General features: G+C 33.6%; 1 protein-coding gene across 2 annotated transcripts in view; it reads right to left on the bottom strand.

Annotated features, from left to right (window-relative positions):
- LOC111040686 (transient receptor potential cation channel subfamily V member 5) overlaps positions 1–13,903 on the bottom strand; it is a 45,365-nt gene that overhangs the window by 18,274 nt on the left and 13,188 nt on the right. For both annotated transcript variants that reach the window (XM_022324691.1, XM_022324690.1), the window contains 7 exons: positions 10,783–10,867; positions 10,534–10,710; positions 9,192–9,381; positions 8,752–8,905; positions 3,790–3,940; positions 2,095–2,198; positions 1,778–1,860 (listed from right to left, as the gene is read on the bottom strand). In XM_022324691.1, coding sequence (XP_022180383.1) covers positions 1,778–1,860; positions 2,095–2,198; positions 3,790–3,940; positions 8,752–8,905; positions 9,192–9,381; positions 10,534–10,710; positions 10,783–10,867 — 944 coding nt within the window. The remainder of the gene's footprint in view (positions 1–1,777; positions 1,861–2,094; positions 2,199–3,789; positions 3,941–8,751; positions 8,906–9,191; positions 9,382–10,533; positions 10,711–10,782; positions 10,868–13,903) is intronic.

The raw sequence follows: 13,903 nt of genomic DNA, 5'->3' as shown, positions 1-13,903 counted from the left end.
TGCGTGTACCACGGTTGTAATCAAGCGCCCGCGACGAATCGCGAGTTGGTCAGTTTGGTCGGAATGGCGGGCACGTTCGTACGTTTATCACCCGAATGTGCATAGTTTTAAAGAACCGGAAATAAAAAAAACACCGAACTCACGAGTTCCGGTCGTACTACAGCAGCGCGGAACTTTAATGAAACTTTCGAGGCGGCCGAGGGGACGGCAGGCGAGAAAACGTTTATATTATAATGACTACATTACCATGTTCACTTATACACATATGCCATTTATATATATATTGTGTGTACAGCGTGAGAGGGGAGACGGCGTTAGATCGATCGATAAAAATTCTCCGAAACAAAATAATATTGCAGTGAACTCTTATATATGTTTCGAAAATATATGGTACTGCAATGGGTTTCAAACACGGAGCTCGATGAAATATATTTTCTTACTAATCAATTTAAATGTGTTAATATTATTTGAACAGCGTAATTAAATTGATGTATAGTTGGTCAATTTTTATAAACATTTTTTCAAAGCAATTTCATTAAAAATAATAAAAATAAAATATAGTAAAACGAGATTGGTTTGGATTCTCAAGTCCATTTTCAAGCCATAAGGACTTAATGTTTAAAGATTATTCTTATGCCATTAAAAATGTGTCCTGTTAAAAAGGTGCCCCGTGGAGATGTAAACTTATGTTTTCAAAAAAACCATCTATTTTGCTGTTATTTTTTTTGTAACTGTTGATGGATCTAAATTGAAATTTGAACTAGTAGTTTTTTAAGTTGTAGAGATGTATATACTAAGAATAAAAGTCATTAATAATGGTTTTACGTAAAATGTAAAATAGATTAGATTCTTATACTTATTATAAACAAGACAATTTTTACAATTGAAATGTTTATAGATTTATAGAATTAATAATTACAAACATTATAAATTCCATGTATTATTATCTTCTTAGCCTATAGTCATAAGTGTATTATGCACAAAGCTAAATACCTAATAAAATAACTAGTTTTTATAATTCTGATTTAGGTACATAGCATTAAATCATTGTTTTAAGAAAATGATTTTTTGTTGACACTATTTTATTTATATTATACGGATAAGGATTATATAGGACCCAATAAATATCATTATCATATGTAATACACGACTACGTTGTCACATACAATATACATTATTATATATTTTTATCGTAGCTGCATAACATGTTGTGTTTGAACTCGTGTGAATCATATCATGTCATATTACATCGCAATAAATATATATTTTTATTTTATCACGAAACATTGGCTCAAAACTTTGGTCGTATCGGGCCACATTTGTCGGTTTGGACGTTTCTAAACCCGAAGTGTGCGCCGTGAGGATTTGAGGATATGGTTTCGAATCTAAATCTGCGTGGCACACACACACACACACACACACACACTATATTATGTGTACCGTATAATATCTATTGTAAATTGTAATACACGTTATGTACCTACACTAAAGCAGGGAAAAAATAAATTTCACTATAGGGCCTCAAGCCTGTTTTTTGCTTAAATTTGTGTCCGTTTCAAAATACAGGCGTTTCGCCAATATAGGTGAGCGCACATTATCATTATTATTATTATATTATTATTAATAATAATAGTAATAATAATAACAATAATAGTGCGTAAATACGAATCACGTTTTGTTTGTTCTACGACGGGTGAAACGTGACCGCAATACTTTTGCCCACGATTTATTGTATTATATATATGCAGGTTAAGAGGTGCCCGCACTTGCGGCTTACCGGAATTTCACGAAAGCGTTCCATTTAGCATTTAGCAGATCCACCAACACACCGTCCATCATCTCCAAGTGTTCTGGACTTTCCTTTAAAACACAACGGAAACTTTAATGTTTTTTATGAACCGGCTAACGGTGGCCGTATATATTATTATAATATTATTTAAACATTAAATTATTGTGTAGGGTGTTATTTATACATATAACAATCTTAATATTATTATAATGTAAAGTTACAACGCTACTGCTAATCGTCTTAATATTAATATTAATGTATTATTTGATATAAAATTATTATGTATGTATAGTCTGTCGACTCACGCCAAACACGACCAAGTTGAGCGCCGAGTTTCTGCTGATCTGCCCCGTGTCGTTGTCGATGGTGTCAATTTGGGTCAGGGGGTACGCGGCACAAGTGATACTGCCTAAACATAACGTACGCCGTCGTATTATCTAATATTTTTGGCAAATCACAAGGAAGCATTAAACATTCAAATACGTAAATAACTGGGGTAAGTGTAAGTATATTCAGGTCCTGCAGTCCTGTCCACACATTGACGGTTGACGGTATTCTCCCGCCTAGTTATAATGAACGTCTTTGGATACAACTTGAAACATATTATGCCACATACACAATATACACTCTAGGAGTTGTTGGTTGCACGTAACGTATGACACTAAATAACATACTATTACTTAAAATATTCAAATCTTTCATGTGAGTAATTGAATTCAGGGTATTTTAAAAATGATTATGCTGGTGGGTAAATGCGAATTTTGATCAAATTAAATAAGTTTAATGTTTTGATATTTCGGACTAGTGTAGTGTAATATTGTACATTTTAAATAGGCACGTACGACTCTCCGGTTCAAGCTTAAAAAGTTGAATACAATTGAACAATAATAAATGTAAATATATTCTAACGAGATGGTATTCCATAACTTAAATCATCCAGCCAGAGGGACAATATACTTAAAATCACGAATTTCCGTGTTTTACTTGACTAATATCTTATGAGTCTTAGTCGTTTAGAACCAGTATATCTTAAATAATTCAAAACAAGAAAATTGAAAATTAATATGTAATATATTACATGAACAGTGGCACAGTGCTATAGCCTATAACTCATGTCAATTGGACAGTTTAAAAATTATATTCTAAGCAGAAATGTACCTATATTGCCTATATATTGCGCCGGGTTACAGAATATTGTAAACAATGAACTTGGTCAGAATACAGGACCACTAGAAGAGTAGTTGGTAGTTCTGAATACGTCTTGCATTACTTCTTCGGATAGTTAGTACAATGTATATAATATTGTATTTATATACTTGACTGTTTTAATTGTTTTAAAAATCTACCTATACTGCTATAATTATATTATTTAACTTGTTCAAATAATCGGTGATAGTTAAGTGTCTAAGATGATAATTTATTTATAAGATAACCAAAATTGACTGTGTCAAATTGCACACAGTTTCTTTTTTTTACAAGTCTTATTAAAACTATTGCTTAAATACTTATATTATAATATAGGTATTATAAGCATAAACAGACTGAAATTATTCTAAATCTAAAAATAGTTTTACTATATTTTATGATACAACTATGGGTAATTTTTAAATTATCACAGTCTAGGGATTTGTATTTGTTTTTAAATTTATACTGAAAATCCAAATAAATGAATAAAAAAAGTGATTTTTAGTAATTGAGTCGAAATTCTCATTTTCCTAGCGTTGTGAAAGTGTACCTAATATATAATAGTATGTGTTCGTGGAGCTTAGCCAGAGTTTACTATATCGCTCACTCTGTATATACCCATGCATTTCTACAAACGTACATGCTATATTTATATAACTTATATATATATATATATATTATTTATACGAATCGAGCATATATAAATTATTATTTAACTACGTGTGTATATGTGTATATTGTATAGATAAATATTTATTTGTGTGATGTAATACGCGGGTGCTATGGTCCGTGCAAGCGATTATAGTTGGTTTTACCGATTTGCCAATAAATTTCCCGTTCGATTTTGAGTATGTGAAAGAACATTTGGATCCGAGCCAGTTTCGCGGCCAGCGTGAGTGGTGTCAAATTTTGCACGTTCCTAATGTTGAGCTCCGCCCCGATTTCGTAGGCCATGTCGAACGTCGACTGCCGGGAACACACGAGCAAACATATATTATTATTATAGAATGTCATTCGTCGGTCGATTAGGAGAGTTATAATAATATATTTCAATATATATATAGCAAGGCCTGGTTTAATACATGGAGATCCATTCTCTTCTATACGCTTTATTTTTTTTTTAAAAAAAAATAATAAGATCAGTTAATTACGAATGGGAGAGGAATGATAACAATGTTGAGCTTGCTTACGCATATGGCATTTTAATATTAGAACATACCAAAAACGAAATAGTTTTACCACAAACAAGCTATATTACAGTGTAGTAGCCGAATTGGCCTTTTGATCAACCAAAATAAAACCAAATTCATAGTAATATGTTGGTATGCGGTTAACAAGAGCCCCAAAAGTAGAACTCTACTCCTATGAGCAATACGTTTATATGATATTTAACATCTATGAATTAATAATATACTCGTATATATATTAACAATAACATGCGTAATGAAATACGGTTAAGAATAAGTGTTGTAGACAGATCCTAGCAATTTTTTCATAAACAAGATGTTTAGTTCTAAGATGTTCTAAATGTCGGTCTAAAGCAACAAAAGGAAAACTGCTCACTTGTTATCTAAAATGTGAAACTGACTTTATGCATTTTATTGTATAAATGTATAAGAGATGTATTGTTTTTTATTTCTATGGAAAGACACTAAAAGGAGAAATAATGGAAATTATCTTCATATCAGCGGCCAGCGCCCCTGTTCGCCAGCAGGTGTAACAAATCTGTCCCTCATAAGAATCCGTGAAAAATTCGAGTGTCTAAGCAGTTCTGTAGTCTTTTAGACTAAAAGTGTCCCATCTGGTAATTCCGTACAGTAAATAACGGTGACCGAGATCTATTTATTATTTAATACATCACATTATTATCATCACGAGTATGCGTGCGAAGTGCGCTCGTCATTTTTGCGAAATAGCTCCTCTCCTCGCCACTGCTAGACAGCTGAAGGATCCCCCGCCTCCTCTGTACAAACCATAAAATAATATATCGAAAATACTGGCACGTCCCGTCTTGGACCCATCCCCATCGTGAAGGAATTCTAAGTTATATATTTTTGTCGAGCTTTTTACATTATCCATTACATCCCGTTTTTCCCGGCGTGGCTAATATTTATTACACGTTTTGGACGATAGCAACGAAAATAATGTAGATGTAATATATTTGGTGCACGGTGTTGTCAATGTTTGGCCAACGAAAGAAAATTATTTTATGCCGTATATTGTCATATCACACATCGTATATACGCACTCTCATTATGCACCAGAATAACGATATTATGAGAACAATAATTTTTTTTATTCTTCAAAAAAATAATATTATCTCCATAACTACTATAACCAAATACACTAGATGTAGTACCATTCACCATGGGAAGTCTCTCAAACATACGAACAGATTCTTCTTGCTTGTTAACAGGTTGATTTTTACTGTTTTTAATCAGTATTATTTTTAACTTCACTCCTACACATTTTTTGCCCAAAATTCAAATTAATTTGATGTAGATAACACGAACGGCAATGATTTCAATGGATTTATTGGCTTATATGTGAAGGCGGCTTTAATAACATTTTTATTCTGTATAGTATTATAATCTGTAGACTGTAACCGATAACAACCATTTATACAAACAAGAAATATTAGATGTCTACCGTTCGTTGAAATCTAATTTCTTGTTTGAGCACCTATGGTTGCACCTATGAGCACCCGAATTACAGAAAATCCTTTCTATTGCACATATCGAGATGACGAGATCATTAGTGAAGCCACTATATTTTCACATTTAAAGTTCATATAACCATACGTTTTGTAGTTTTTGAGGAGTAGCGATTAAGCATTTTCATATAATATTGTGATTTTCACAAAATTCTTAACCTGTGTTTAGAATAATGAGTATTCTTACTTACAACAATAGATTCACTTCCACGCCATCTCCCTATATCCAGTTCGGTCTGGCTGTTTCGCTTGGTGAATTATATACATGGTGGTTATGGTCATGTTTCGTTCTCCTTGCATCACACACATCACACTCACAAACGTCACGATTAAAGATAGTATGGTCGCGGAACGGCCTATGATAACAACTACAATGCTCGAGGCAAATATATTCTCATCGAAAAATAGACGAGTCATTCGTATGTGTATCGAAACTATCCATCAGGTCTATGATTTACAAACATAATAAAACTACTCACTTATCATTGTTTGTTCCGCAATCATACTATCCTTAATCTTGACACACGTTAAACCATAGACCTTTAACTACTATATAAGTAATGTGTAAAACAACAGTATTAAGGGAGGTCTCGGTGGTAATACATCTCGCAGTGATGTAGGCTGTCTTGACAACAAAATAAAATAATCTATATATCGTTTACAAGAGTAGCTCAGTAACCGAAAAGCCCCCTCTATCTTTTGCCGATTTCCATTCTTTACATTACTTTTATGTACTCATTACTTAATCTAATTTGGGTGGTTTAGACCAATTATAAATTACAAGTTTAAAATGTATTTTATCCAATCATAATTATTAGTTACTATTTTATTTTTAGTAACCAAAGGCAACCTTATATTATAATCAAAGAAGTATTAGTTTTTAGCGATTTAATAAATCCCCGTGGGAGCTTCTCTTTAAAATGCGAATTCCACAAAATCCTGTATTATATGGCACCCATATACTCGTATATAGTAATAAGTACCTACATTGCCCCAAAATCTCAAATGAATAGGTTCAGTAGTTTCAGGTGTACGTTGATTACGAATCAGTCAGTGAATAAGGCAGTTGGGACTTCTCCTTGTATATATATATATATAAATATAAGTGTATAACTTATTATATTTTATGTGTGTTGCGAGATTTGTTTGGTGAGAATATAACACGCGATTTCGACCGAGTGTGGAAGAAAGTTTAATAATGGTTTTGATGTAGGTACATTTATAGTACGTACAGGGGTAGATATACAATATTTCTGAAAGTGAGTTTATAAAAACTCCATGATATTTTCGTATAAGTATTTGACGCGACTGAAATAAGTTTTTTGAACTGTATACACACACACAGTGAAGTGTTAATGCACGTGTTGCGCCTAGATTAAAAATTAAATCCATACAACGAATACGCCTGCTCTAGTATTATTAGCATCAGCCCGTTTGTCTCCACTTCTGAATTTAAGGACAACAACAACCACCTATATGTGAAAAATAAAACAACTATCGATCGTCGCTTGTATTTCCGCTGTCCATTGTTTGTGTTTTAACTTTATGCTAAGTCGGATTTCTGGTTATTTATTATCCACAGGTACCGTGCAATACATTTTACACGGCGTGGCCTCATGCGAAGAGGGTGCAGGATGATGTGCGGCGATATATTTTCGGTGCGCTGAAGGCTTTCAGTTTTTTTCGTCGTTGTTTATTCACACAGCGCATGTTACGACAGCGAGACGAAATACAAAATAATATAATGATTACGCTGATTGTGACGGCGTCGGCTTGGAGTGAAGGTTTTGTAGTATATGGTCGGCCGAGACAGGGATCGATGAAAAGCGCCAAGTGAAATGCGTCCTGTTTGGTCTCGTGGGAATTCGGACGCAATAAACACGCGCGGGACATAAGTCGGCCAAAAGTAGGCATATATATTATGAGTGAGAACCATTTCTGCAAAATTAATATTGACTGTTTCTGCCAAAAATTAAATAGGTTCGATTCCCGTTTCCGTCAAAAAAAGGTTTGGTAACCAATAGTTTTAATTTTATGCAATATGTTACGTGTCAAGTAATAATATAGAATAATTTATGTATGTATAATAGTCGTTTGGAATATTTAAATAGTGGCAAATACCGTACGATAATGTACAGCGCTACCTACGTCCTACTTCCCTTTCATTTCTTTAAACTCTCATTTAATGACTCTCCACTCTCCCCCCTTTGAACACTCCACAACAACCCGCGCGTTATCTGTAAAATTTTTAGTAGCGAAGCATGGATAAACCAGAGGGGAAGACAAATTAAAAAAAATTCACTTCACATTAGTAAACTGTAATATACTATTAATTATTATATAGGTTCCTAGGTGCATATCTGTAAGTATAATACAAACAATAACTTCACATTTCCTTCAAAAACCAAATATAAGGTTATGTGTAATTTGAAGAATCCATTTTACTTAAAATATTTGAAAAGTAATATTTATAACATAGGCGTATCACTACAAAATATAAAAGATACGAAGGAACGAAGGTACGTCAAGAGTTATTCTAATATGATCGAGATATGAGTTTTTTATTTTATTTAAAATGAGACTGAGATATATTTGAATGAAATTAAACTATAAGTACCTCATGTTATAATTATTATACTGTGAACTGTGAACTAACACATAACTTTACTTTAATCTAATACTTTACTGTGATATAATGTAAATTTTTTAAATCCAAATATTATTTATTTATAAAACACATTCCTGTTGGTATATTAGTTATTTAACAATAAGATCATTTTTTTTATTTTTGTGAATACACAATACACATATATGTCATTTGTCGTTACATTTTTACGCTGTTACAATGGTTCTAAAAAAATATTCAGCAGCTACATCTTTTCAAAAAACTAGATCTTTGCGGAAACGGCCGATGCGTAAACCTGGGAACCTGTTTGTTGGCGGAAAAGGGCCATGTCACCTTACATTTAGATACTAACCTATTATAACGTGATACAAAGATAGAATAGGTATATACGCATAAGTTGTTACCTATTGTATATTATTTCATTTATGATTGACTTACGATTTTTTCGTAAATTACGAGCATGTGCAGAACTGTATTGCCGTTGGTATCCTGGTTATTTGGATCGGCTCCTCTTGCCAACATCAAACGATAGCTCTCCTCCTGGCCGAGACATGCTGCAAATGACAGTGGATATTCACCCCAATACACGTACCTGCGATTTGGAAAACCGTTTATTTTGTGATAATATATATAGTGAGCGCGTATTGTGTTCGTACATGAAACAAGTGCATCGTGTGCTTTTGATTTTTAAGAGGCTGGTTAAAATAAGACTTTTATAAAAAAAACTTAGGCCCATACAAATATCGTATAGTAAAAAAAAGTTTTTTTTTTTTTAAAAATAATATGTATTGAGATTTAGATAATATAAGAGATTTGATAAGGGTGTCGTGTGAACGGTATTGTGGTGATTAACTCAACCCCTTAAATAGGTCGTTTACCCTTCGTAATTGGTGTCGGGACACAGGTTCACCCATTCATGGTCGAGAGAATCTGATCTGGAAGCCTTTTGATCTTCAGTGCTCATGAAGTTCCCGAAACACCGTTCGTTCAGGTCTGCCCCGCTGTCCATCAGTACCTTCACCATGGCCGGATCTTCGTTGACAATAGCCATGTGCAGCACGCTCTCTCCTGCATCAAGTAATAAAAAATTGTTTTAGGAATCTCAGTAGTGGTGTATAGTTTTTCTTCCATCCCGTGGTGGAAAAACATATTATAATAGGTTGGGTTATTAATGAATAGTGAAAAATCAATAATTGCAATCGTGGTGTTGGATATGTCATACCGCATGTTCGCCATGAGGCGTTATTTTGAAACTGGATATTTTACTGCCCACCCCGCACTCCTGATCTGTTGATTTTTGTTTATGATTTTTTTAACCTAAAATCATCGCGTGCGGCAACAACCCACACAACTTACAACATTTCGAGGAAGTTATTGAAAACGATGGAGTAGAGCAAATTCCAAAGCAGATGCTGAATAACAAAGTTTGCAGCTTCTTGGAGAGCATGTAACATGCTTTTCGGAATAAGGATAACATTTCCGCTACGTGATTTTCTGGTCATGTTAAATTTATATTTTTTTAATTTTCAAAGATAGTATTTATTTTGATACGAATAATGTTAAACCAAACCAAATAAATACTTCCCGAGTTACGTTTATTTAAAGTAATCTGTTCTACGTAACAGACCTTATATATTTTATTATTAATTCTTAATATTTTAAAATATTTAGAATTATTTGGTTTTGTAAATGGGGGATTTCTGGAAACGAGGAGCTTAAAGTTATGCTAATTCAAACATAATAATTTGTATCATTAATTTAATAAATGGTTCGATTGAACTATGGGTATGTTATAGTAATTTTTAGTTGGAAAGAAATTAATTAACTAGTGGACAAAGTCCTAATTTTTGATGCTTATACTTTATGCAATATAAATATTTTATCAAATTCGTTCAAATAGTTAAATACTTCGAAATTTAGTGCTTAACATTCAACTTAACAGCGATTATCTTTTTTAAATGGATATATTATTTTAATTTATTAATTACTTTAATTATGATTTATACTATTTATATTATGCGAGAAGTAATTTGGAACATACAAATTATTTTATAATTTTATATATATGTGTAATTATATAGAGCAAACAAAACTCCAAATCGATATTCCAAAAGTTTTAGATGCAAAAAAATTATTATAGAAATATTAATCAGCTAATTATTTATATTTTTACCTTTTCGAATGATTTTAATCGATATTAATCGTCCGATCATAACTCACCGTAGTACTCGTCAATCATGTAAATGTCATTTACGAGCTTTGGATAGAAATGCAACAGTCTTTTGGCCAAGTCTGCGTGTATAGACGTAGCGTTCAGCAAACATAGATGTAACGCCGTTTCGCCGACAGTGCCCCTTTCCTTCAGATCCCAGCACACCTCCCGGTACTGCACTTCCCCTGCGAGTGAAAAGTTTCCAAATAGTTTTTTGGGGGAATACGAAATGAGCCACAACAGACCGGTGCACTTACCCAGCTTTTCCAGTTCTTCGATGGTGGGAATGTCTTTTTCGATATCGTATTCATTGGCGTCTTCCATGTTCTTTAACGGTGGAAGCTGTGGGGTGGCAAACAAGTCGCATTAGTAACAGATATTATTATGGGCAGAGTTTTTGAGATCTCAGATGAATCCCAATAGTGAGATCCGATTGTGGGAGGGGGATATTAATATTCAACTGGAAAAATAAGAATAATAAAATTGACGAGGTTGCCAGCCAAATGCGTGTATGGTGAAAGACTCTTGCAATTATATTACGGCTAACTTATTTGAAAAGTTTTAACTGAGACGTTGTAGAAATGGAACAAACGCGGCCGAAAAGTACAAATGCCTGAAGATGAGCATTGTTCATTACATCGTAAAGTAATGCGATGTACAATACCAATACTATTTGTATTTCAAATTTGTATAGTTTTAGAAATAAAACAGATAATCGAATAGATTTATCTATACAATTTGTGCAACATTGTTGTCCATTTTTCGTTTTAATATTGAAAAATCTATATAATTATCTAGATCGACATAAAAGCCACTAAGGATTATTTTTATTTTGTAAACTTTTTTATATAAAATGATCACCTGTATTCGCTATAAAATATGTTAGTCAGGCATGGTTGATATTAATAATGTAAAGTCATATTATCACTATAAACCAGTACGGTACGGTGTGGTTTCATTTTAGTGTAAACACCAAAAAGGCAAAATTGTATTTACATAAAAAAAAGGTGCTGAATTCTACATCGACATTGTTTTACATATAATCAGAGAACTTTTTGGACATAATTTAACCCAAACTGTGTGCGTATTACCTTTGAAACGTTATAGTGGAATATTGTGTCTTTCCGTCCAATTACAAATGATAATTACATATTGAACACAAATTCATTTAGTCAGTTAAGTACATGGAAATGGTGACCGACTATTGAATTTTGTTTGATTTTAGGTTGTCGTGGGATTGACATAATATTATTATAATTATTACGATGAATTAATATTGATTGCAAGTCATAACCTAGCCAAAGTGGTAATTAAACTTTCGGGAATTCGGTAATATTTTATTATATAATTATTATTGATTATTATTATATCGTGGCATAGCATGACCACATAGCTTTAAATTAAAATAATATACATACATATTTTGGATTTTAATGGATATTTGAAGACGTGGTCAGTCGAGACATAATATTATACAATGTACGTATATTATTATTGGCAAATGGTAATATTATATTACATTTATTACTGCCGGATGCAGGTTGGTGCAATGGTTTATACCCAATAACCATACATATAATCGTACTACTACTTTTTATGAAATCGTAAGTCCCCTAATGCAATGTTATACTGCGTTCGGTAGGCCTGTTTCTACTTTACATATGGAAAATAAAGGCCGTTCATTTATTATTTATGGCACGCGTTTTAAATTTCAAACGAAATATAAATTACGTTTACTTTATTCGTCGACAGTGACGCTTTAATGGCGCATGTCTTCTCTTCCCTCCGCATTAATCTCGTGTTTTAATTTGTTATTCCATTGAGCAGTGTAAATTAGCATTCGGAAGTCGATTAATTTGTCGGAGGAGATAAAATAAAAAACAACAGTAAAACAAATAAAAAACTAAGAACGTTTATGCGGTATTTTTTTTGTTGCCATGTACACGTGTTGTATTATATCATTGTACAGAACACCCCGAACACAATATAATATATACGCGTGCCGAGCACAACACTCAGACAGTGTTCCCGAGCGACAGCCGCCGAAACTTTCGCTGTGATGTCAAACAGATAATTGAAATAATTATTATTACGAACCAAAATTTTGGGGAACTGCTTTCAACTCAATTAAATTCGTAATTTTCCAATTATGTAACGGTAGTGTGTTTGTCGTGTAAAACACATTTTATCGTAAATAATAACGCGCCATCGTCGTATTCTCGATAAACGCGCACTCACACACACACGCACACACACACACACACACACACACACACACACACACACACACACACACACACACACACACACACACACAAAAGAGCTATACGCTGTGCGTTTGTCTACTATTATGGGTACGGAACATCGTTTAAGCTCGTCACGGGCGGGAAATAACTTTTTCCCTGCGCCCTTGCCGATATAATAATATATAATATATACTATAGACATATTTAAATGCACATTGTGTAATATAATGTATATAGTGCGCCATTACCGAGGATATGATATTATAATATAATCCTTTGCGCAGAACGGCGAAACGTCCTCGAACGGCGCGTACAGTAACGCGTACATATTGAATATTATGTTGTACGCCCGCGAATTTATGCGCACGTCGTCGTGTGCGTAATATTATGCATGTGTGTACTCATTATGACTCCTCAGCGACCGTAATATTTAATATCGTATAACCGAATCGTTGGGCGTTTCACACCGATAGCAATATTTAAACGGCGCCGTGCGCTTCCGACGGTTTCCAGAGAACGACGCCATTATAATTATTATTGTTCATTGTCGAGCGCCGCGCTACACTGCGCGCGGAAACAACGAACGCGTTCGATATTACACATAATATTATGTAAATATGTAATATAATATACATACGAATACATTCGACTTGCGCGAGTGTCGCGTATTGTGTGCGATTTGAGTGTATATATTTAATAATATGTGTACGGGACATATCACGGAGGAGCGAATTTACGGGGACACACTACAGCCATACAACTTCTGGCGTGCCGATGGAATACCGAGTACTGTAGACGACACAGTGTCACAAAGTTAACTAAAAAAACCTGTTCAGTCGTCGACAGGCAGAGTCATCAGAAAAAATCCTGTCAATGAGGTGCAGACAAAATATAATATAGTGCCGAAAGTAGGCAAAACAAAGCAAGGATAAGCCCCTCCTTAAGTATAGGTCTATATATAAATCGTATCATTCATATCGATATTGATATAGGTAGTGGATCAGTTCGAGTACCCATAGGGACGTTTCTAACAAAAAACGGCAACGAAACGTCAAAGAAAGTAGAAGCGAAAATACAAGCTGGAAACAATGACGGTTCTTAATACGTACTAGCGAAGCTTTTATGACTCAAT

Source organism: Myzus persicae, unplaced genomic scaffold, assembly GCF_001856785.1.
Source record: "Myzus persicae strain clone G006 unplaced genomic scaffold, MPER_G0061.0, whole genome shotgun sequence".
Lineage (NCBI taxonomy): Eukaryota > Metazoa > Arthropoda > Insecta > Hemiptera > Aphididae > Myzus > Myzus persicae.
Note: the sequence above shows the minus strand (reverse complement) of the source record. Positions and strands in the feature narration are given on the sequence as shown.